The sequence below is a fragment of the Astatotilapia calliptera genome, chromosome 11, assembly GCF_964374335.1.
Source record: "Astatotilapia calliptera chromosome 11, fAstCal68.1, whole genome shotgun sequence".
In the NCBI taxonomy this organism is placed as follows: domain Eukaryota; kingdom Metazoa; phylum Chordata; class Actinopteri; order Cichliformes; family Cichlidae; genus Astatotilapia; species Astatotilapia calliptera.
The window spans coordinates 26247804-26271705 of NC_137432.1; the positions used below are offsets into that span (position 1 = coordinate 26247804).

The 23902-nt window shown below is 37.3% G+C and overlaps 2 protein-coding genes across 2 annotated transcripts; both read left to right on the top strand.

Moving 5' to 3' along the window:
* The first annotated feature begins 794 nt into the window (after nucleotides 1–794).
* On the top strand, nucleotides 795–11261 carry LOC113031421 (uncharacterized). Its single transcript, XM_080308292.1, has 6 exons — nucleotides 795–840; nucleotides 1168–1494; nucleotides 2022–2300; nucleotides 2485–2751; nucleotides 5275–5510; nucleotides 10974–11261. The coding sequence occupies exons 1-6, from the start codon at nucleotides 795–797 to the stop codon at nucleotides 11259–11261; spliced, it is 1443 nt and encodes a 480-aa protein (XP_080164418.1).
* Nucleotides 11262–12950: 1689 nt separating this feature from the next.
* On the top strand, nucleotides 12951–15802 carry LOC145431919 (cell adhesion molecule CEACAM20-like). The gene is made up of 4 exons (XM_080308293.1): nucleotides 12951–12963; nucleotides 13091–13348; nucleotides 13741–14503; nucleotides 14878–15802. The coding sequence occupies exons 1-3, from the start codon at nucleotides 12951–12953 to the stop codon at nucleotides 13938–13940; spliced, it is 471 nt and encodes a 156-aa protein (XP_080164419.1). The 3' UTR covers nucleotides 13941–14503; nucleotides 14878–15802.
* The last annotated feature ends 8100 nt before the right edge of the window (nucleotides 15803–23902 follow it).

Below are 23902 nucleotides of genomic sequence, written 5' to 3' on the forward strand. Positions count from 1 at the left end.
ATTCAGTATATAGTGTCATAAGGAAGTAATGTTGTTATTCTGAAAGGTTAAACTTCCTGAACTTGTTAATCATTAACACAGCTTTCTATCAAATGTTTGTTGTTTTCTTCTGTACTGTAACAGCAGTCCAATATGGAGGTGTCACTTGGAAGAATTCAACATGATTTATTGTCAGACAGAATTTGCAAGAATGAAATCTATTTGCCAATTAGGCTCCAATGACCCATCATGGCAGAACAGAATCCCAGTAGTGATAGAATTCAATACAGAGTCTAGACGCAGTTGGTGGTGAAGATCAACCAATATCATGGCAAAAAATACAATAGACACGCCGGTGTGCTGTGTCCATTTCATGCTATGCCTCTTGTTGAGAACAACAGATTAATGAATATAGCCTATATTAGAGTTAAAGAGACTATAGGAGTACCTAGGAGTTGTTGGTGGTGATGAAACGATGAAAGAGTCTGCTCTCCCACAGCTTTAGTCAGTACAGTAATTGTATTACTCGGAAAAACATCCTGTGACTCGAAGTCAACATTTTTATATTAACTTCAAAATGTTTATATCTTGCACTAACACAGTTACACCACATGAGGGAGGCATCGTGCAAGTTTTCTAGTGGATCAGCTTATAAAAAAGTCTATGACTCGCATGTGAAACTGACACTGCACCTTGTTAATACTATAGGGTTTAAAGTGTTAAGTAGAGTTTCATTTACCATATTGAGTCAGTAGGTTCGTGGTCAGTTTGATAGTTGAACATTCCTAGCTGCACTCTTCACAGATATTTAATTAATGGCTTTGTTACTACAGCTTCTTATTGTCTTAGTGGCATTTGCAGGTAAGTCTCAAAAATTATGATGTTCAGTAGAACTTATGGTCTCTTTACAAAAGGTTATATTTTCCTTTGGATGTTTGCCAAAGACTTAGAGCAGCAGCAATTCACTGAAAGCAACAGCTGGTTAACTGTTTTAATAACCACACGTTTACTGAGTGAGTTCCTGAAACTCGATCAGAAATATGTGCGGTATTATCTGAAAAAGCTCAACCTCTAATGAAAATAAGGTGAACTCCGCAGCTTTGCCGTATTTCATTGCATATATTCCACAGTTGTTTTATTTGTTTGACTGACATATGTTTTATATACTTTTCTATTTGTCTCCTGCAGTTTTCACTGAAGGAGATGGTGTGTTGCCTGATCTTCCACCGAATGCAGCTGTAGGAGAAAAGGTGATGTTCACCACAACACTGACTCCAACAGAAACACCGTTTTTTTCTGTGGCCTGGAAGGTAAATGTCTCTAAGACTATAATAACCTCAAATAACTCAGCAAACAATACTGGACCAGACTATGAAGGCAGGATCACCTTCTTCCCATCTACTGGGTCTCTGGAGCTCAGGAGTCTCACTCTCGATGACATTGGAGAATACATTGTTAGCATTACACAAGCTGATAGCACAAACCATGTTGGACGTACAACTTTGAACATACACGGTGAGCAGATCTTGAAATCCAACAGTGTAATTGTTTCTGCAATATTTAAACAAGTTTACATTATATTAAACGTGCAAAAATACCTGGAATTATTAGTACATTTTTATTACGTTTTGTTCTGCATTCTTGCAATAATTTGTGATATTATTCAGATTGTGATATTACAAACTTTACAAAGTGGCTGTAAGAAACTGAATGGCTTATTTAAATGTAGTATTGACCAGCATATTGTAGAGAATGGTCTGAGGACTCAGTTTGTCTAATTTACTCTGTTCAGAATAGTCACTTAAAGCTAGTAGATATTTAAATTATTAGAATGAAAGTATTTCAAGGTTTTGATTGGTACAGTACTTCTTTAAAGGTTTTAATGATAAATGTATTTTTGCTTATTTCTTCTTTTTAGGTTGTTTATATAATATACAATCCTTGTCATGACATGGTTTAGCTAGAATTGGATTTTAATCATTTTAATGCTTACTTTCTATTGTTGATGCCAAAAATAAAACTATTTTGTTTTTCTTTCACAGAAAAAGTCTCCAGTGTGTTGGTAACTTCCAGCAGCACAGACTTGGTTGAGTTCAGTGGTTCTGTCTCTCTGTCCTGCTCTGCCTCTGGATCTCCCACCTCTTTCCTCTGGTTTAACGGCAGCTCTGGGGTTACAGCAAGTGACAGAGTTCAGCTCACTGATGGAGGCTCCAGTCTGACTATAATCAATGTGACCCGCTTTGACCAGGGACCATTCAGGTGTAATGTGTCCAATCCTGTCAGTACTGGTACCAGTGATCCATTAAACCTCTCCATCAGCTGTGAGTTACTAAAGTAAATGTTCAGTAATTTATCTGAAAACATCTGCATCAGAGTTTTTTCTGGTTACATGATGTGGAGTGATGTAGTTGTGTGAAATAATTTTACAAGTTCACAAGGAAAACCAAATGTAATATACCGGTTCATTTAGTTAACATACATTTTCTCTGTTCCTTCTACATTTAGATGGTCCAGAAAATATCAATTTGATATTATCTCCATCACAAGAATACTTTCCTGTGGGGTCAGACATCAGCCTCACATGCTCAGTTGGATCCAGACCTCCTGCCCAGTTTAATTGGTATCTGAATGGAGATCAGCTGCCTGATACTGGATCAGAGCTCAGACTGGTGAATGTTCAGATGAGTCAGAGTGGAAACTACAGCTGTCAGGCCTTTAACAACAAAACTCTGAGATCTCAAACATCTCAGCCTTCATTCATCAATGTACTTGGTAAGTCTGATTTATTATTTAAAATTTTATGATTCAAATTTATATTTTTAAATACTACTATACTCAGATAATAATTTCACAGATATTTAAAAAAAATTGTTTGTTTGAAAATAAAATACAAAAATACAGTTTCTAAACACAGAGCGTCTCTCAGATACTTTTGACTTTGGACGTTTTCCTTATGCAGAAGAAGAATTTAGCTGACAGAAAAAGCTCAAATAGAATGAAGAATGTAAAACACAGGGAAAAAGTACCCTTTAAAAGAAAGAGTAATGCTTATTGTTTGTTGACCATGTGGCTGTTCTCATAACAAGATTGGTTAGAATCTTATATTGTGAACTATAATGAGAAGCCTAACATTACTGTACCTTTTCATAGATTCTCTTTGTTTGAGTTTGTAAAGTGTGAAAGTCTCCTTTCAAGATGAAAGGAATTGACTTTATTTGTGCTATTTTGCAGAAATAATAAAGTGATGCACAAACAAACTTTTAAGCACTTCACTGTAGAACAAATTTGAACAAATTTTCACTGTCCACATTAACTGTGATTATTTCACTATTTCATGTCAAGCTGGAAGTTTGCCTGTCCATTAACAGGTCAAGTAAGCTACTACCTTAAGTTAAGGTCACAAAATTAAGTTAATTTTGTGATTGAGGATTTTACAATTGTTGCTAAAACATAGCGGAGTTCAACATGTTTGTAGTAAATGTTGACTTTTTTGTTTTGTCTTAGTTGCCCTTCATAGCTCTCTGTTCACAATATGTTGACAGTTTGGGAGTCATAAATTGACCATATGGTCTTTTGTGGCTAGTGGTCTTCAGTTTGAATAAATATTACCACAAAATGTTATAGAGCCCTGTAACTGACTGGCCACGTGACCAGGGTGTACCCCCTTTAAGCCTATGGCAGCAGGGATAGGCTATAGTTCCACTGTGACACTGAACTAGAAAAGTGAAAGAGGATGGATGGATTGATGATTTTTTTTTGGCTTGTATGTGATTTTGGTCTTTAATTGTGTGAACCATAGGGTGGCTGTAGCTCAGGAGGTAGAGCAGGTCATTTACTGATTGGAAGGCTAGCGATTCGATTCATGGCTTCTCCACTCCACATGTTAAATATCCTTTGCAAGATACTAACCCCAAATTGCGGAGTATGAATGGTAGTTAGGAAGCACTAAGAAACTTAGAAGACAGTGCTTGTGTGATTGGTTGAATGTAGCATGTTGTATAGAACGCTTTGAGTACTCTGGGAGAGTAGAAAAGCGCTATATAAGAATCAGACCATTTACCAATCATAGATTCCATGGGATCTGATCTTTTCAGAGGTGATTTGATTTACTTTCATGGTGCTACTGCTAGTCCTCTTCATCCCATATGAGACATAGGGATGCCCATGGTCTGTCATCTTGCTATGCTGCACTGTGTGGAGGGCCATGGGTGCCAAAAGGAATTAAATAAGTACACCATTAATGAATCATTTAATTAATTAGATGATTGATTAATTATTTAAAATCTTAGTTATTTTATTAATTAAATATATAAATGATTAGTTCAATGTCCATTCATTTCATTTATAACATTTAATAAATTATTTATTTATGTATTTCCAATTTTAATTAATTATTGACACATGACACATTAATTATTTAGTGAGGGGAGCAGGGCACTGCAGTGTGGAACCTGCTGGACTATTGGACTGACCTTTCAAATGCACATTTAGTTTGTGCTTTATACTCTTGACTACCTAATGTTTTGTATGTGCTGATCCGTTTGGTGCCAAGTTTCTGAGCACCTTTGAATGTTTTAAACATGAGTCTTGAGGTCTGGTTTAGCTTATGTGTTTTGTTTTGTTTTTTTGTTTTGCTTGTGTTTTTTTTAGCCTTTTGGCGCTCCTGGCACTGCAGCTCTGTTCATGAATTTATTTTATCCATCAGCCTCACCCATTAAAGTCAGGGGGTGGGGTTAATGCTGATCAAGTCAAAACCTTTACTTTGTTCTGGTGGCCAGTGTTTTAGTGGGTAGTTCTCAGACTCAACAATGGACATGTGGAAACTAACTAAAGTATACTTTGAAATACCCTGTTTGTGTGTCACCCAATACACTATCTGTCTCGTTTGTCAAGATAAAGCCTCTATGCAAGAGTGCTTTGATGATTTTGTAGATCTCTGCAAAACCCAGTATCACGGCAAAGCATGTGGTAGGCCCATTCACAAGCAATCGAGCGTTTATGCTGCAGGCAAAGCCTGGCTTCCAGTACACAGCTTGTATAACGCCCTACTGACTGTCACCTCTCGGCGGTTTAACCCTGACTTTACTTAGTTTATCGTGTACTTGCTTAAAGTACGCAATAAACTAACTTCGCCGTTCCTGTTTGTGCTGGCTGTGGATTTCATCATGCAGCGTACCCTGCAGGACGGCGAGCACGGCGTCCAAGGACATGACGGATGACGAATTGCAGATCTTGATTTCGCGGACGACATTGCGCTGCTCGGATCTACTCAATGCTCCATTTGCGATTTGACAGCCATGCTGGAAAGTGAAGCGTCAAGGATTGGACTGCGGATCAGCGCTGCTAAAAGCAAAGTCATGCGGATCGGTTATGCCAGAGCGAATACCCCAGTACTCGTTGGCCACCGCCCACTTGATAAAGTCGATCAGTTCACATATCTGGGCAGTGTGATAACACCGCACGGTGGCTCAGACAAGGACATCGCCTGTCGGCTCGGAAAGGCAGCATCAGTCATGCATAACTTGAATCCGGTTTGTAGATCGACCACCATCTCGATGGCATCCAAAGTCAGGGCTATCTATGCGAGTGAAACATGGAAGTTGATGGCAACAATCACCCGACGACTGAATGTTTTCCAAAAGCACGGCCTCTGACCAATGTTCCCTCTAAGCTGCGCGCGTGCGCAATTGCGCACTGCTGGCATGGTCTCTGCGCACAGAAAATCTGCATTGCGCACAAAAAAAAAATCTAACCTGAGTTGAAATTAAAATTAATACTTTGACAGTTCTGTTTTGCAGCCAGTAAGTGACTGGCTGCTCCCGTATGGGGTTAGAACGATGCCACCTTATCCCATAGTCCAGCCAATAATGTGATTCACATTTGTAGCAGCTAATCAACGTCGTTGACAGGCTATGACAGTGTCCTTATGTGCCGACACCGGTGTCATGGGGTCATGGAGCCGCGGACGACCAAAACAGACGTGGAGACGGTCATTCATTGAGGACCTGACAGCGGTCGATCTTTCATGGGACAAGGCTGAAGATGTGGCTGCAAACCAAGCTCGTTGGCGATCCCTTGCCGCCCAATGCGCCATCCGACGCAGGAGGATCTAAGTCTTACTTAGTTTATATCTATAAGGTCATTATTTCCTGATGTTCAAATGTGTGAGACTCGTGTTAACCATTATTTTTTAATTAAATCTAACAACAAACCATGTTTTAGGAAGAAAGAGCAATTTTACCACACTATGTTGATACTTTTCGTAGATACTGAAGACTTATGTCCAGCCTGCTCCAGAAGTTATTAAATTATCTTTTTCAAAAATATTTATTCAACTGTATTCTAACACCAATGTCATGGAAATTTAATTAACAAATCTACAGACACAGTAAGCAGTAGTTAACACCTTTAATCCCAGGAGAGAGATCTTCAGCGGGACACTGACGACCATCTGACAAATGAACAGCACAGCCCTCTTCTTTAAATACAGGTCCCTGTGTGACCTGTGTTTGCATCGTGTAGTAACTGTTAAGTTTAACTGTACAAGGCTTGTTAGAAACTATGAAACACATACAGACTTCAGGATGTTAGACTAATTTTGTCATTATGAATTAAAATCATGAGGGTAAACAGGCAGTTCAGCTGCTGTCTAGGAGCCCTGTACCATGAAGCGAGGTCAGCATATCCAGGATATCTTTCCATTATCTGAAATCACTGACCCTAACACTGCAACAAGGATAAACGAAGCTAGTTATCAGCTCTTAAAGTTAACCCAGGGTTTTCCAGTGCATTCACATGAAAGTGGTGTTAGAAAACTTCAAACTAATCTAACAGTCATCTACAAATGTAATTCATGGGTCATATCGGTGTTCTTCCACAGAAAATCATCCTTATTAGTGCCAAATATTCCAGAGATTTGAAAATCTACAGAATAAAGAAGACAAAAATATACCAGTCAAACGCAGCACTGTCATAAAAAGGATGATGAGAGACGAATGCTTCAGTTTGCTGCAGATCAAAGTGGAGTGAATGTGACTGGTAGAATAAGGATTCTTGCAGTGTGTTCCGTGCTATCTGTATTTCCATGAGCATAAAAGACTCAGCAGCAGATCATAATCAAGTAGAACAGACATTTAATAAATCAGCAAATTATTACATGCATGTTCCTGTGACAATGCGACACACTGTTTGCTCTTCATTCAGTGATTTTGGTGCAGCAGGCTTTGCTCACTGCTCAATTAAAAATTTTCTCTCATCATATCATCACTTAAAACATGCTATGAATGAAAGACTGAGTGAAAAGGTGGTGGTTCCAGCTGATATTAAAGGGAATAGATACAGCTTTGTTCTGACAGTTTTAGTTTTTATTGTCTCATCTGCAGACTCACTGCTTTTTAAGTGTTTGAGAGCAAAGATTAGGTATAAAAACAAACTTCCAATATAGGTTCAGTCAACGTACACATTTGATATGAGGTCAACAATTACAGTGTCTGTGTCTTGTTTTAAGGTTATATATGTAAAGTTGTTTTCAGTCAACAGGAAAAAGGAAAAGTTGTGTCTATGACTATTGCTGATGCTCATCTGGGAAACACAAAGACTTTAGAAATAAACTCCTCTATTTTAGCAATTTTCTGGAGAATTTATTGGTTAGTAGGTGGTGATTTCATACCTGTTGATCTCTAATCTGTATCTTAACCTATTCAGGAGTAGGTTAGGTGCACAGCAAAAGTTACCATAGCAATGTACAGGAACCACCTTCGTGATACTGAACCGAGGGTTAACTCTGAAGTTACCTGGAAAAGTAAAATCCTGCAGACTATATGAACTGGACGGGCAACTTTGAAAGGGGGGCATTTGGCTCATCACTTTTTATTCCGTTAAAAAATGTGTTTGTACTCACACACACTGTACGTGATTACAACTATACACACATTTCACTCAGAGAAATGTAGTCCCATTTTAAAAAGTACTGAAATCTCTCTTAGACTCCGGAGGCAAAGTGAGAGACAAAAAGACATTTTCTCTCTGTGCAGAAGGGGGTTAATGAACTCACCTCAGATAGAACAGCTGACTGTGACATCATCATCTTAACTTAAGTTAATTTATAGTTTAGGAGTATCATAGATAACGCCCATGTGAGCTGTGTCCTCAGGAATCTGTCTCGTCCGAACTTTCCAAAAACAAACTAGTAAGAACTGTACACCACTATACTGAAATAAATAGGTTACTAATGAAATATGGCCAACAGACTTAACATATAAGTAACATACTAGTATAAACTATGATATAAATCTGGGGCCAACTGCTATTAACATGTTTAATTATAAAGCACACCTTCCTGCCTTTAATCTTATTCAGGAGCAGATTTATATAAAAATATTTTTAATGTTAGTTTTAATTCAAAATTAATGGTTAAAAAGTCTAACACAAATGAACATCAGATAATACAGAGGGAATAGTTCAGTCTAACATTTACCCCAGTGAGACATTAAACTTCAATAAAATTATGCAGTTATGAAACTTAACTTTACTTTGAGCCAAAATGATCTGCTGAGGAGCAAATAAAACGGTGAACTAAACGTCACCTGACAGTAAGAATCTGAGTGAATTATGTCCAGTGTCTGCTCTCCACTGAGAGCTGAAAGTCAGCAGAGGATCTGAAAGCTATGTGCCGGTGACTGGATATCAGCCGCTTAAAAAGTGTATGCATTTGCAGGAGGTAGAGATGGAGACCTTTTTTTTGCCAAGGTCTTTAATCTTGTCAAATCACACGAAAAACTGACAGACAGAGAAGACCATTCTGTTAATGTGAGAATCTGTGGATGCAACATCTCAAACTCTAAGAGTGGAAAATGTAAATACAGTACATCTGACAAGTTAATGTAAAAAACAGTTACCTGGAACACCGGGGGCTTTGAGCTTGGTACACGCTGTCAGCTGACTGTTAGTGAAGCTAGTAACAGCTCTGAAAACATCAGAGCACTTTTGCAAATAATATGTAATAATAATAATAATACATAATATTTGAGGGCACCTTTCAGAAACCTAAAGTCACCTTACAAAAGAACAAAATTAATAAAAGGAGCAATAGTCATAAAATACATAAAATAAGTTAAAATTGCAAAACAGAACTTGACAACAGATAAAATCAGCACTAAAGCGAATAAGCGAGTTTGAACAGATGTGTTTTGAGCTGTAACTTAAAAACGGGAAGAGAGTCTATATTTCTTATGGCTGGAGTAAGAAAGTTCTAGAGCCAAGGAGTAGAGCGACTGAAGGCTTTGTTCCCCATAGTGATAAGACGTGCGGATGGAATAGTAAGATGAATAGCAGATGAGGATCTGAGAGGGCGGGAAACAGTGGTGATATGAAGCCGATCACACAAATAGGAAGGAGCAGATATATGGATACACTTGTTCGTGAGAAGTAAGATTTTAAAGTTTATCCTGGCTTCTATAGGTAACCATTGAAGCTGCTGAAGAATTGGGGTAATATGAGCTCTTGACGGAGTACGAGTTATGACCCGAGCTGCAGAATTTTGAAGTAGTTCAGTTCTGAAGAAGAAGATTCTCGGATGAGAGGTGAAACGTCTTCAAGTAACTTAAAGAAGTCCAGACGCTTTTCTTTGCAAGCTCCTTTGACTAAGTAAACAGTCTTCCAGCCAACCCAGGTGGCCTTGCGTAGGATAGGAAGAACAGTCTAAGCACAGTCTGTTATCAGGGTGTTTTTGTTCAGCTCCAGCCTTGAGACCACAGCTGGCACCGAAGTGGTAGCCGCATGAAGTGATGGTGGTTTTAACTTTAGTGCGAACAAGTCATGTGAAATTCAAAGCTGTTCTAACAGTCCGACACTGGTCTCTCAATCTCCTGTTGAGCCGTGAGCTTCTCCATGATGTTATCAAACTTACGCTCTGTGATGTTGTCCTTCTTGTGCTCAAAGAGCAGATTCTGAGAACTCACGACTAGGGATGGGTATCAAAACCCGGTTCTTGTTAAGAACCGGTTCCCACTGTTTCAGTTCCTTGGAATTGTTTGCCATTTTTGCAAACGATTCCCTTATTGATTCCAGTCGCCCCGAATGACGTCACCACATTGCGGCGCTTCATTTACCTGGCAGGAAACATGGCGGCTCAAACGCTCAAAAGTTTGGTTATACTTTACGAGAACGGATGACAACAGGGCAACTTGCAATACTTGCAAAGTAGATATTTCATTTAAGGGAGGAAACACTACAAATATGCAAAAGCATTTGCTCACAAAACACGCGATGACCTTAAATGAATGTCATGTTTTTAATTCCGGTCCGGACTCGTGAATCTCAACCCAGCAGCAGCGGTAACGTTTGCACGTCCTCTCCCGTTAATGCAGCAGGTAAATAGTCAACTAACAGTGCGTATTATGTTAGCGCGATCTGCCTTACTACAAAACGTGCCATTACTGTGCGTTGCATTTAGGTGACCATGATGAGAGAGACAGACAAAGTCTGGCTCAGATGCTGGCAGTTCTCGCTGCAGTCTACCGGTAGCGTCTCCTTTCAGGCCAGGATAGACGAATGTCACCGAGCAGTGACTAAGTTTGTGGTCAAAGGCTTGCACCCATTTGCCACAGCAGATGCCGCCGATTTTCGGTAAGTGAATGTGTTTAATTGTAGGCAGGACATTCTTGTGAAACTGCAACAGAAAAATTTATGTTATACTTTGTTATTGCTACAGAAGAATATTTATTTTATTGTTTTACATTTACAATTTTTTTTCCTGGGGACCCTGTGACACCCCATTGAAGAGCCGTAGGCTGGATCTCTTAAGATCTCACTGTTGGGTTTGTAAGGCCATGTTACTCCTAATTCCGCATACAGAGCAGTATCCCGCCCCCACCTTGGCCTCTCCGACCACATCTGCATTATGCTGGTCCCTGCCTACCATCCCCCACTACGACGCTCCAAACCCACATAGAAAACCATCACTGTGTGGCCCAATTAGAGACTCTGTACTGTAGGACTGCTTTGAATGCACAGACTGGCAGGTCTTCAGGGATGCTGCGGTGTATAAGGACAAGCTGGATTTGGAGGAGTACACATCTGCTGTCCTCGGCTACATTAGTAAATGTGCGGAGGTTGTTACCACCACCAAGTCTGTGATGTGCTATCCAAACCAGAAACCTTGGCTGAATGCAGGAGTCCATGCCCTGCTGAAAGCCAGGGACGCCGCCTTCAGGTCTGGTGATGCACAGAGACATATTGCGGTTGGCAAGGAAGAGCTGCCAGCCATAGATCTAGAAGGCTGAGTACGGCATGTTGTCTTTTAGCCATGTTTCTGTGAGACAGAGTATGGAACAGTCCCTCATCTCCTCCGAAACACTCATTCTCATTTGCAGAAGGTCCAGCTTGTTGTCTGTAGCCTTTAGCCTCTCCATCACACCACTGCGCTTTCCCCTCTTCTGCCTCCGCTCAGTGCTTCCTCTTGCCCGTTATCCGCTGTGCTCTGCTCCTCCAAGACCATAGCAACTGCAGTCTGCCTAGCATAGTCCTGAGTCTGTGGTCTATAGTTGTTGTTGTAGTCGTACTGTGCCTTAAGCTCAAAAGTTCTGTACGATTATATGCTCCACACTATAGAGCCACTAAATAGGCTCTATTTTAACAAACTGACCAGATATGTGAAGATTAGGCCACTATATTCTAAAACAGGGGTTCCCAAACTTTTTTTGCTAGGCCCCCTGTCAAGAGATATATTCTAAAGACTCTTCTTCAGCTGAGAGTCAGAGAGTGGAGACACACAGTTTTACTTGCAGCAAGGGCAGTCACAGAGCACTCACATCAGAGTGCGCTCTGTTACCGCTCTGGTCTTTATTTATATACAAAAGTAATACAATTGTGAATAGACAGAGGAATGTTGGTGCGTATGTATGTGCTTATGTTAGGTGTATGTGTGTGTGTGTGTGTGTGTGTGTGTGTGTGTGTGAGCGCAGATAAGAGTGTCCAGCTCTCCTCTTCCTGGTAGGAGTGAAACTGCTTGTTCAGCTATTATCGCTGTGGGAAAGAATTGATAAAACAGAAACAAATCTTATAGTGGACAACAGTCTAAGTCATAAAAGGTCATCATGCAATATTCTATCATAAATAAACTTACATCATTAAAAGCTATACTGACTACTAAGTACAATTTTCCATTGACAACAAATTAATATCAGACACCTTTAAATTTAATGCTACATGTCTTGACCTTAAAAGTCAAGTTGAGTGAAAATGTCATACAAAAGTAATAAATACAACTTAACACAACTCTGCTGTGGACAGACAAGCACACAGCTCCCTGCCTCACTAACAGCTGAAGCTTTTTTGAGATATCACATTTTCACAATTGTTGTTTAAGGATTGTGGTATTGAGGGTATTTTCAAGGTGTTGGTATGGGGTTTGAAATTCTGCTATCATGAAAACCCTAATAGTAGATTATATGACTTACATTACATTTAGTGTTGCCTATTAATCCTTTTGTTAGTCCAGAGAGAATTATCCCACATCTGAAGAGTTTAATTCAACTCCAATGTTTTATTTGATGTTTTTAATATCATTAGTTTCTTTTTTTTAGCTCTTTTTTTTTTTTTTTATCTCGCCATCACTAAACTTAGTTTATTATTTTGGCCCTTAGTCACTTGCATATTTTTGATTATATAAATATTATTTTTTCCCTTCAATTATTTATTTTTGGCAAACAGAGAAAATATCAGGCGCTTCTGTCAAACCATCACCAAACCTGCCAGTTGAGGGGACCCCTGTCAACTTAACCTGTGAAGCTATTGGCCAAGTCTTTACCAGAAAGTGGATGAAGAATAACTCTGATCTGAACCCGACTGACAACATGGTCCTTTCTGACAATAACAGAGTATTGACATTTAACACTGTGAATTGGAAAGACAATGGAGAATATGTCTGTCAAATCAGCAATCCTGTCAGCAGTGATGGAGCTAAATACGTCATGATTGTTAATTGTAAGTAATGTGCTGTTCAGTGTACATTACTGTTCATGCATACAGCCATTTAATACAAAATTTTTATTTGAAAATTAAGAATCTACTGATATTTTTATCATTCATTTTACAAATACCTGTTTTTCAGATGGACCAGAAAAAGTTCAGCTCAAAGGTCCAAATAAGATAAATATCAAAGACACTTTAAATCTGACCTGCTCTGCTGAGTCCACGCCATCTGCCACATTTAGCTGGTTGCATAATGGTATAGAAATCCTCAGTGATTCTGCTGAGTACGTTAAAGAAGAGGTTGAACTTTCTGATAGTGGAAACTATACCTGTCAAGCATTGAATGATATAACCGAAAGAACATCATCATCAGTGGTGCATGAATTGACTGTAAAAGGTACCTGCATGTGTTGATTCTATTGAATTTTGTATTCAGCTGATAGACTTCTGGAAGTTTTTACTTAAAGATCTTTTATACTAAGAAAAAATTAAAAATTAATTTTACGTTCACAAGACAATTATGTTTTAAATACAGGACTCCATTTAAAGATGAGAGATAGAGCGATATTTGCCAAAGCCACATGGTGCCTTGATAGTTTTGACATAACATTTAAATGTTACAAAAAATTCTCCATTTAATGATTTCTGCACCTCTTCTGTGTAATAAATTGTCCAATAAATTGACACTGAAACCTGTCCAATAACAGATCAATCAAAGGAGGAATTTTTTTTTACATGACTATGAGATGATGGAGAAACTCCTATTCAAAATAATATAAAACATATTTTGTATTTGTACAGTCCCAGAACCATCATCAGGATTATCTGCCGGTGCCATTGCTGGAATAGTAATCGCATGCTTTGTCCTCATGGCTGTTGCTGTTGGTGGTGGATACTTCTTTTATAAGAAAAAGTATGTTGGATATTTTTCTCTTTTGAGAATGTGTGCTATCTGTGTATTTCTAGTCACGACTGTAGCAGTTATTTAACAAGTCTTTGTTGTTGTTTTTCAGGCAAACATAACCTTGTATTACAGTGTTACATTATTGTTTTTATGTGTACATTAAATTAATTATATGTCTGCACAGTTGTTTACTTTAAAATGTCATCAAAGCAGTTTTAAGAAACACCTTTTTTATAAAACTTATTGTGGCTGTAAAACCTAAAATCAAAAAAATGATTGGGCTTTTTAATATTATTTGAAATAATTGCACTTTCTAAACAGGTACCAATCCTTTAAAAAAAAAAAAAAAAAGTCAGGCAGAGTCCCGACTGGCAATATTTGTTATTGTTATTATGCAAATGTTTTGATGATGTAATTCTAATGCAAACTAATGGCTCATTATCCCTCTCAACAGAGGACCTCTGAAAAAATCTACAAATAGAGACACTTCCACTACAACAGGTTCGTGTGTGTGTGTGTGTGTGTGTGTGTGTGCTTGTGTGTTCACATGTACCTGTTAATATTTACTCCCTAAATTCAATTACAAATATTCCTTTTTTTTTCTTTTTTTCCCTTTTTTAAGGAGGCAATGCAGCTTCCTTGAGTCAGGTAAAAAATTTGAGTTCTTTTACATTCACCACCAAAGTAAATGATAAGTTTGACTATAAAATGATCATACATCCATGATCTTTGTTTTATGTATATCTATCTATCTATCTATCGATCGATCGATCGATCGATAGATAGTAGGGGTGCAACGATACACAAAATTCACGGTTCGGTTCGGTTCGATACTTTGGTGTCACGGTTCTGTATCTTCAGTAATGTTTTTTTGTAATATTAACCAAAATACTGTATATGTTTAATAAATACATTTCATTTATTGTGATGTAACTGAATAAATGTTTGAACCTAAAGTATATAAAACAAAAAGATAAGATCCCCTGTATTTCACAGTTTTCTACTCTCTGTTTCTTCTGTAGGAGTTAAACTATGCAGATGTTAGGTTTTTCCCAAAGAGAAATGATGGAAGAGTTCAGATGGGGTTACAGAAGGAATCCTCAAATCATGCTCAGGTTCAAGCAAACAACAGGGCTCCTACAGCATCCTCCCTTCCTACATATGACGCTCATGTGCACCGAGTGAGGGGGCCAGCCCCTCAGCCTGATCCTAATGCTTCAGAAACCTATGCTCAGGTTCGTGTACGCTGAGTGTACTGGATCTGATAGATTCATATCCAAGCAGGCCAGAAGCAGTCAAACGTGCACGTTGCTCTCACTCCATTTATTGTGGGCTAGCTTGGACTTGAACTCCTGAGTCAAAGCACTTTAAAAGTAGTCAATAATCAACCAGATCTGAAATTTATTGCCATGGGAACAATGTTTCCTTATTACTTTGAGTAAACGGCATATCGTAGCTTTCCCGTCCTTATGTTCAGCATTTTCTTTGTACAGTGCAAAGTGCAGTTATCTGAGCAGTGATATACTTTTTATTCGATTCAGATATTTATCTGTCACAGGTTTGTTGTAATATATTATCATGTGATTTCATACAAAATTATAATTTGTGCCTAAAAGTAGTAGTGAAGCTGTAGTATTTTAAATCAACACTCCTGGATGCTACTTGATGATCAGTTTGACAATTCATTAATGTGTCATTACCTTAGTTAGACTTAAGATTACTTATTACTTAAGTAAAATTCACTTTCTCATCCCTGCAAATGAAAGGTAAGGAGTGACAATAACCAATTATATTTCTGTGTTAAAATAATTGAAAAAAGAGTTTGAATGACTCCAGACTTTTAAACATTTTCTGGTGCTATTGAGCAGGTTTAGGGAAACCATCCATTGCACACTAGACAACAGCCTGGATCACATTTCAGAATACTACTACATCTTTCTTTAGTTACTCTGATAAATAATAATAAGTGCTTCAACATACTCCCGTATCATTTATTACAAATGTTATGACTTTGGTAAAAATATAGGCACATTTTAAACACAATATTTTGTTTATCAGGGGACTGTAGATGTTTTTCCTGGCACAAGTGAACCTGTGTGATGAGTATAGTTATTGATATGTGTGATAACAATGAGCTACTTTATCATTTAAATCCCTTCAAAGTGCCTTGATGACTTGTATCATCTTCAAACTTGTTGCCATGTTTCTCTTGTATATAAACAATAACAGACATAATAGATAACTCTGCCTAAATGCACAAAAACAGACAATCATCATCAGCTGTAATGCAAAATTTAAATCCATCATCTTTTTGATAAAAAACAAACAGCTTATTATACTACACTGGTCTTCCAAAAAAACAAACAAAAACAAAAAACAAAAAACTGAATGAATAAATAAAATCTAGAAGCAGGTCATTCAAATTGCAATGTATATCTCATATTATTTCTAATGGGTAGCCAGTCTGCTCTCATACAATTATTCCTTCACTATTTCCCACCTGAGTTAAAAGTGTCAAGTGCAAATAAAGTACAAAAATAAAAGAAATAGTGTATTAGTGTATTGCATCTGTTTGGAAACGTGCCTTCCCTTGCTCTTTTTGCTGCTTAGCTGAAGTTTTTTTTTTTTTTTACTACAGAAGAAATGTATTATTTTAAAAGCTGTGTATTAAGATGTTTCCTAGTTTTTAAAAAATGACAATGTAATGTATAATGTGCTATGTGGAAATTGCAGGGATTTTTTTCTGTTCCTGTTGTTCCTGTTTTCCATTCTTTTCTGTCCGTGTATTTCCATTTTTGTCTGAAGTGTTCCTGCCATTTAATTCTGAAAAACCCAGAAAATTATTTTCTACACAAAACTGTCCACTAGTTCTTCCTCGCTAATTGCTTCCTCTGCCAATATATATCTCAATAGTGGAAACATAAAAAGCGCTTTATGATACTGTAGTGTCTAATGTGACAGTAAAGACATTAGATGCAGTAGAATTGCACTGACACATTTTAAAATGTCTTTTTAGCAGAATATCCCACTTGAGAGTAAAATATAATGAGAGCGTTTTAATAGAGATTTAAAGTTCTTTCTTTTTTTTTAATGTTGAGTGAATTGAAAACAACAGTCAACAACTATATGATTTTTGAATTGAATTGTGAATGAAATGAAGAAATCATATAAAAAACATCTTTTACTTTGTGCTGTAGCTGCTGTGGAAATGTATAATATTTTTTTTCTTAATAGTGTGCTTTATATACTAAACTAATTCATTTGCAAGTAGGCACTGGATCCTAGTGTGTTGCTAAGGGTTGTGTTTGAAATCACTTAAGCAACAAATGCGTGATGGAGATGACATTTGTCCTTTTGTTGGTTTAAAATGGAGCACTGTAACAAAAAATAATTTCCCCCAGGGATCAATAAAGTATTCTGATTCTGATTCTGATTCTGATTCTTCGTGCACACTGTGTAACAAGGATATTGGTGTATTTAAAGAGCAAGGCTTCAGTTAACAAATAAGAGTAGTTTGTCTAAACTCTGGCCTTAAACTCATTCATTGTTTAACTGTGGACCAACAACACTTGTTATTCACCCTTTTCTATTCAGTTCACTTCAGTTAAAATGTATTAATTCTGTGTGTGCAATCTGTACTTTGCTCATTGTTGGTTCTCTGTGTGAAATAATAACTTTAGCTTAGAGCACATTAAACCATGAGAAAAAACCCACTCCTTTCTTGGGTGTTTGTCTAGAGGTTATCTTAGTTAGTTATCATTAGTTACCCATTACTGAAGATCAAGCTACATTTGCATTTTCCCTGTAAGTGTTTTACATCCATTGAAAGCTGATGTCTTTTTTTTTTCTGCCACATGCCGAAATTAAAGTGTAATACATGTGTGACCAGTTTGCACCTGTTCACTAAGCAGTGCAATGATGATAGCTGCAGGTTATTTTTTTATGTATCTGTAATAATATATTTCAAATGAATAAAATACTTTTTCAATTACTGAAGTTTACAGGGCATGTTCTGCTTTAGTGACCCTTTTGCTTCTTTCTTAAAATGCATGCATAAGTCACATGTGTCTCTTTGTTTGTTTTTGTTTTTCCAGAGATGAAATGACACGGTAGTTGATGGATGGTTGTTAAAATGTCACAAGAAAGGAACTGTAACTGAAAAAATAAAGAAGTTCAGAACAGGAACATAAATATCTTCTTGTTCGCAAGACCCAAAGAAGGCTGCAAATGAAGAGCAAGTTAAAAGTGTGACTATACTGTTTAAAGTTTCTCTGATGTTTGTGTACTTAGTTTAAAGTTATAAAACAAAAGACGGAGAAAATATTAGAAGTGTAACTGAAGGAGGAAGTAGTTGTAGCCTAATTATACAAAATTTAATTTTAGTTCCAGGAATGAGACTTTGTTTTATCTGCAGCAATAAATTCAAAGGTCATTGTGCATAAAATACGTTGCCTTGCCAACTAATGTCATCACAGCAATAAAATCAAATAACAGTGCAGTAAAAGTACCTGTTAATGAACACATGATGTCGGTTACATATTACACATGTACACATGTGCATTTACTTAAATTTGAAAGTAGAATTATACCACAAACTGACAGATTACTGAGTATTTTATGTTTAGCCCTTTGTGTTTTCTGAAAAGTGCTACCTATTTGAACACATATGATATTTAACAACTTATCTTAGTATCTGACAGCTGGGAAGACTTCCCTACTAGTAACAGAGAACTTGTAAAATAATAAAACATCCAAAATAATATTAATAACAATTTAAAAAAAACAAAAACAGAAATAAGTGCTACATTTAGTATTTTAATTAGATGAGTTTCCTAGTTTGTAGTTTATCTTTTTTGTAATTATAGACATAAAATTTACAGTTATGGAGGGAAATAATACCTCACACATACAGACACACACAGTGAGGTTGAGAGAAGAAAAAGTTGAGCAAGATTTGCAAAAAGAGGATATACAATGTGGAGTTGCTTCATTACCGTATAATCACCAGTGTCGGGCTTACTGATAACTCTTTATAGCCAGAAATTCAGGTCATTTTCTGGTCATACATTTTATGAAGACCTTATTTAGAACTAGAGGGAACCAAAAGTAATAAAAAAGACTCATGTGAGACAGTGCCATCTGGTGTTTTGAGGAATGTGAATAGCAGTTGTGCACTTTTTGCTGGTTCATACTATCCTTTTAATAATATTGGCAAATCCATACATTCATAGAATAACAATGAGCACAGCATCACCTCAAAACTAACTGTAACTAACTCTATGAAACATGCACATTTGTTCTATTTCATCATCAAGGACATTAGGTTAAAAAAAATAAAAACATTTGGGAAATGTGGGTGTGACTGTAATGTGCACTGTTTTACTAATAGATTAAGATGTTAAAAACTTTATATGAGAACATTAATAACTGATAAACACATTAATGTGCTGCTATCATTGTGGAAATATTTAGCACATTCAGCTCATATTAAACAAATAAATAATAAATAAACATTAATAACAAATAAGCTGACAGGAGGATTAAAATGCAACACAAATAATAACGCTGCACGCAAGAAGACAGAATGTGCTGTAAATTTTATCTGTTAATTAATAACCCAGCCAAAAGAAAGAATATAGATACTTCCCTGTTTCTATTAATTATTTAAAAACCACAGGTATTTATTTACTTATTTTACCTGCAATTTTATACTTCATATATTTTTGCATGATCAAGTAAAGTAACAAGTTTGTGGACAGTTAAAAAATCATATTAGACGTGACGGTTTAGTTTTACAATTTAAGTCAAATCAGTGTCATTAGGTGCTGATAATGTGTCAGTACAGCCAAAATGGTAAGGCTATAATAAAACAAGCTTTAACAAAATAGCCTGTTGTTTTCATTTTGTAGGTTAAATGAACTTCTCAGTTTATATCACAGAGGTTACAGTATCAGAATCCAAGTCAGGACCCCTCAAACCCTCCCAAGAGGAGGACATTCAGTGTCGCATTTGTGGTGGCCATTGTGCTCAACTTAACTTTGTCCAAGTAAATTAGCTTATATGCCACAAACGTTTGTTTAAATAAAATGGTTTCTACTGTAAATAATTTACTAACAGGAACAAGAACTGAAGGAGTTAATGAGCATGGACAATCCAGCAGCAGCACATGAGGAAGTATCAGTGGACTCATGGAAGGTAACATTAACTGAATGACTTTGGCCACAAACTTTTAACCAGTTTAATAATGAGTGAATGTGTTTTGTCGGTGAAGTCTTCTGGTGCTTCCTTCACATGAGGTGAAAATAAACAGAGTGAGTGATAATGGTACAGATGAACACTGTGCTCATGTCTCTTGCATTTCCTACAGACGCTTTATAACACAGAGAACCGTGGCAGCAAGTGTCGCTTTTGCTGTGGCTGCTGCACCCCTGTATCTGCAGAATTTGCTGCAAATTCTGAGGCTTCCTCCTCCAACAACCAATAAATATTAACTTGTTAAGCTTTTTCTTATTATCAACATACTGTGTTTATGGAACAAAGTCTAAGACAGTATAGATATATATCTGGATCTGGTGACAAATTCATGGTACTGCTTAGCATTGCAATGTTATAATAAGTAGTGATAATATTGAAGGAACAGAGGATACTCTGTTTATTTAAAAATAAATACTTGTGGATTCTAAAGTTTAAAACTTTATTTCTTTGCCTGCATCGATGTTGTTGTCATTTCAATTCAGTTTTATTTATAGCTCACCAATACACAATAACAGCTGCCTCGAGGCACTTTATATTGTAAGGTAAGATCCTATAACAATACATAGATAACCTCCAGAATCACACGACTCCTTTGAGTAAGCACTTGGTGACAGTGGGAATCAAAAACTCCAGCAGAACCAGCCTCAAGACCACTACTATGTCATAGTAAGACATATTAGTGGTGGACAAGCCGAGGAAGACGGCCATACTGATAGATGTAGCGATACCGAATGACGATGATAACATCAGGAAGAAGGAAGACGAAAAGCTGGAGAAGTACCAAGGGCTCAATGAAGAGCTTAAAAAGATGTGGAGGGTGAAGGTAACAGAGTGGTAATCAGAGCACTTGGTGCAGTTACCCCCAAATTAGGCGAGTGGCCCCAGCAGATCCCAGGAACAACATCCGAGATCTCTGTCGAGAAGAGTGGAGTCCTAGGAACAGCAAAGATACTGAGCTGAACCCTCAAGCTCCCAGGCCTTGAGGGTTTTATATATATATATATATATATATATATATATCCATCGATCCATTCGCTTCCGCTTATCCTTTTCAGGGTCGCAGGGGCGCTGGAGCCCATCCCAGCTGTCATAGGGCGAGAGGCGGGGTACACCCTGGACAGGTCGCCAGTCTGTCGCAGGGCAAACACATAGACAACCATTCGCACTCACATTCACACCTAATGGCAATTTGGATTATCCAATTAACCTATCCCCACAAGCTGCATGTCTTTGGACGGTGGGAGGAAGCTGGAGTACCCAGAGGGAACCCACGCAAACACGGGGAGAACATGCAAACTCCACACAGAAAGACCCCGGGCTGATGGGGGAATTGAACTCAGGACCTTCTTGCTGTACGGCAACAGTGCTAACCACCGTGCTGCCTGTATGTATATATATATATATATATATATAAACTATTATATATATATATATATAATAGTTCACTTGAAATAATTGAACGTGATGAATTGCAATAGAGAAATTGAATTGCAATAGAGAAATTAGTTTATCATGTGAGCTCAGTCAGTTAGTAAAATTTCAATTTTCTTTGAGAGTGTTTGTACAAACACATTTTCACCACAGGAGGGACACCTGTTCCAGGTTTTCAGGGGAAAACTGTGGCCTGCAATAGGCTTGTAAATATTCACTTATGATAGGGAGTGTCAGGTTAGGGGTCAGTCTGACCTTTGAAAATTCATCTTCTGTACATCTCATGAAACTTTTATCTTTTTTAACTTTTTATCTGTTCAAGTTTTCATCATTTTCATCATCACTTTATCCTGTTGTTGGCCAACAGAACTTCAGTCTGGAGCACATACTGTGTCACTTCAATCCACAGTTATTTATTGTCTTTTGAAACATTTTTATTTTAAATACTTTAAATTTATCTGCCTCAAAGGTGAAGACTGATGCTTTGATGATTTTTATTAAAAGAAGCTGGTGTGTTGCCTGATGGTCCTCTGAATCCAGGAGTAGGAGACACAGTGACACCATTTGTGTGTGTGACCTAAAGATACTGTAAACATAATTAAATAAGACCATGAAGGCAGGATCACCCTTTTAACATCTGTTGGCTCTCTGGAGCTAAGTCTCTTAATAACACTGGAGAACAAACTGTTTGCATTTTACCTGCTCGTAAACAAGACAAGACAATTAAGTGCTTTGCCACTTTCTAAGATCATCAGCAAATCAGTTGATTGTTTACTGCAGCCTTTACATTACTTTCTGCATTTTTTTTTATAGTTAAGCATTTTGCCAAAGTGCTTATAAATTTTCAGTAGCCTATTTGTTAAGCATATTGATAATTGGTATTATTAAGCACATGCTTGAGTTGAGCTGAGCTGTGATGCCAACAAGTACACAATGGCGTCTGCTGCGTCCTCCTGTCCTCCGAAAGCTGTAATCTAGTTACTTTGCAAACTGTGAACCAACAATTTTGCAAGGGCAAACTTGTTGTGGTTGTGTATGGGATTCAATGAGTCCTCTTTTTATCAAGACTATTCAAACAGCAGATTTAAAGCAAATCAACACAGCTGTTATTTTCTGTGAGAATAACACCTCCGTTACCTTACAAGCAATACATTGTAATACAAATGTTATGGTGATGACTGACAGGCATCATGGGAAGTTTGCTAGACTTGCTACTGTAGCAAAAAAAAAAAGGTGACCTATTTGATTAAAAGTGTAATGTTTTGTTAAATGTTGCTTCGAAAGTATCGTTGTAGAAGATTGTGTTCTCAGCTTGTAATTTTTTAAATGCAAGTTTCTATAAAATATAGATGAAAATGAATGAATAGGCTTCTTTCAGTGCTTGTGCTGTACAACGGGCCTTCAATTGACTTCTGTAGATCAGTCCAAAACTTTGTCGGTCCACTGAGCAAATGCCCGCTATGCTAGATGTCCAGCCCTGGAACAGAATGATCCCTGCTGGACAAATGACTTTCAAAATGCACTACACTGTTTTATATTATTTACTCCAGGTGGAATGTAGTGACCACTAAGCTTTTGGACACAATGAATCCCAACTTCATTTCAGGTCTGCAACTTTTATTTTCTGCTGTATTGTTTTGCCGGCTTAAAATAAGCTCTCCATCAGCTGTGAGTTACTAATCAGTAACTTATCTGAAAGCATCTGGATGCAAACAACAGAGAGAATTTAGACAGTAGTTTAGATTTCAGAACATTAGATATTCCAAAACACATTTCTCAGTTTAATGGGAATACATTGAAAAATGGCTTCTCTAACAACACCAACTAGAGCCACCCCATCACTGTCGTTAAGAAACTGGATGGCTTGATGGGACATTATCACAAGTTACATCAGAGTGCCAGCTAAACTGCATGGCAAAGTTTAATTTAGAAGGTTTTCTTTGAATGCATTAAATTGTACAGAGATTTGTTTTCCTGGTAACTTGATGTGAAGTATTATTATTTACTAATAATCTTACACCAAACTGAATACTACATACTGGCAAACTTTTCATTCAATTATCATGAATTTTTCTATTTTCCCTTTTCCTTTAGATGGTCCTGAAAATGTAAAATTGAGAGTAAACCCATCAAAGGAATATTATAGTGTAGGGTCAGACATCTTCTTCAGTTGCAAAGCTGATTCCAAACCTCCTGCAAGGTATCACTGGCTTGTGAATGGAGCCCCGGGGTTTACAGGTGGAATAGGTTTTGGTGTGATTGATGCTTGCACGAGTCAGAGTGGAAACTACAGTTGTCAGGCCTTTAACAGCAGAACTCTGAGATATGAAACATCTCAGCCTTTAGCAATCACTATAGTGG

Bases quoted from the DNA above. Each gene is read 5' to 3' on its own strand.
- LOC113031421 (XM_080308292.1), top strand. From the start codon at position 795: ATGGCTTTGTTACTACAGCTTCTTATTGTCTTAGTGGCATTTGCAG. The intron at 841-1,167 runs GTAAGTCTCAAA...TGTCTCCTGCAG, and splicing joins TGTCTTAGTGGCATTTGCAG to TTTTCACTGAAGGAGATGGT. The intron at 5,511-10,973 runs GTTTGTAGATCG...TCTGTACTGTAG, and splicing joins TCATGCATAACTTGAATCCG to GACTGCTTTGAATGCACAGA.
- LOC145431919 (XM_080308293.1), top strand. The intron at 13,349-13,740 runs GTACCTGCATGT...AAAACATATTTT, and splicing joins GCATGAATTGACTGTAAAAG to GTATTTGTACAGTCCCAGAA.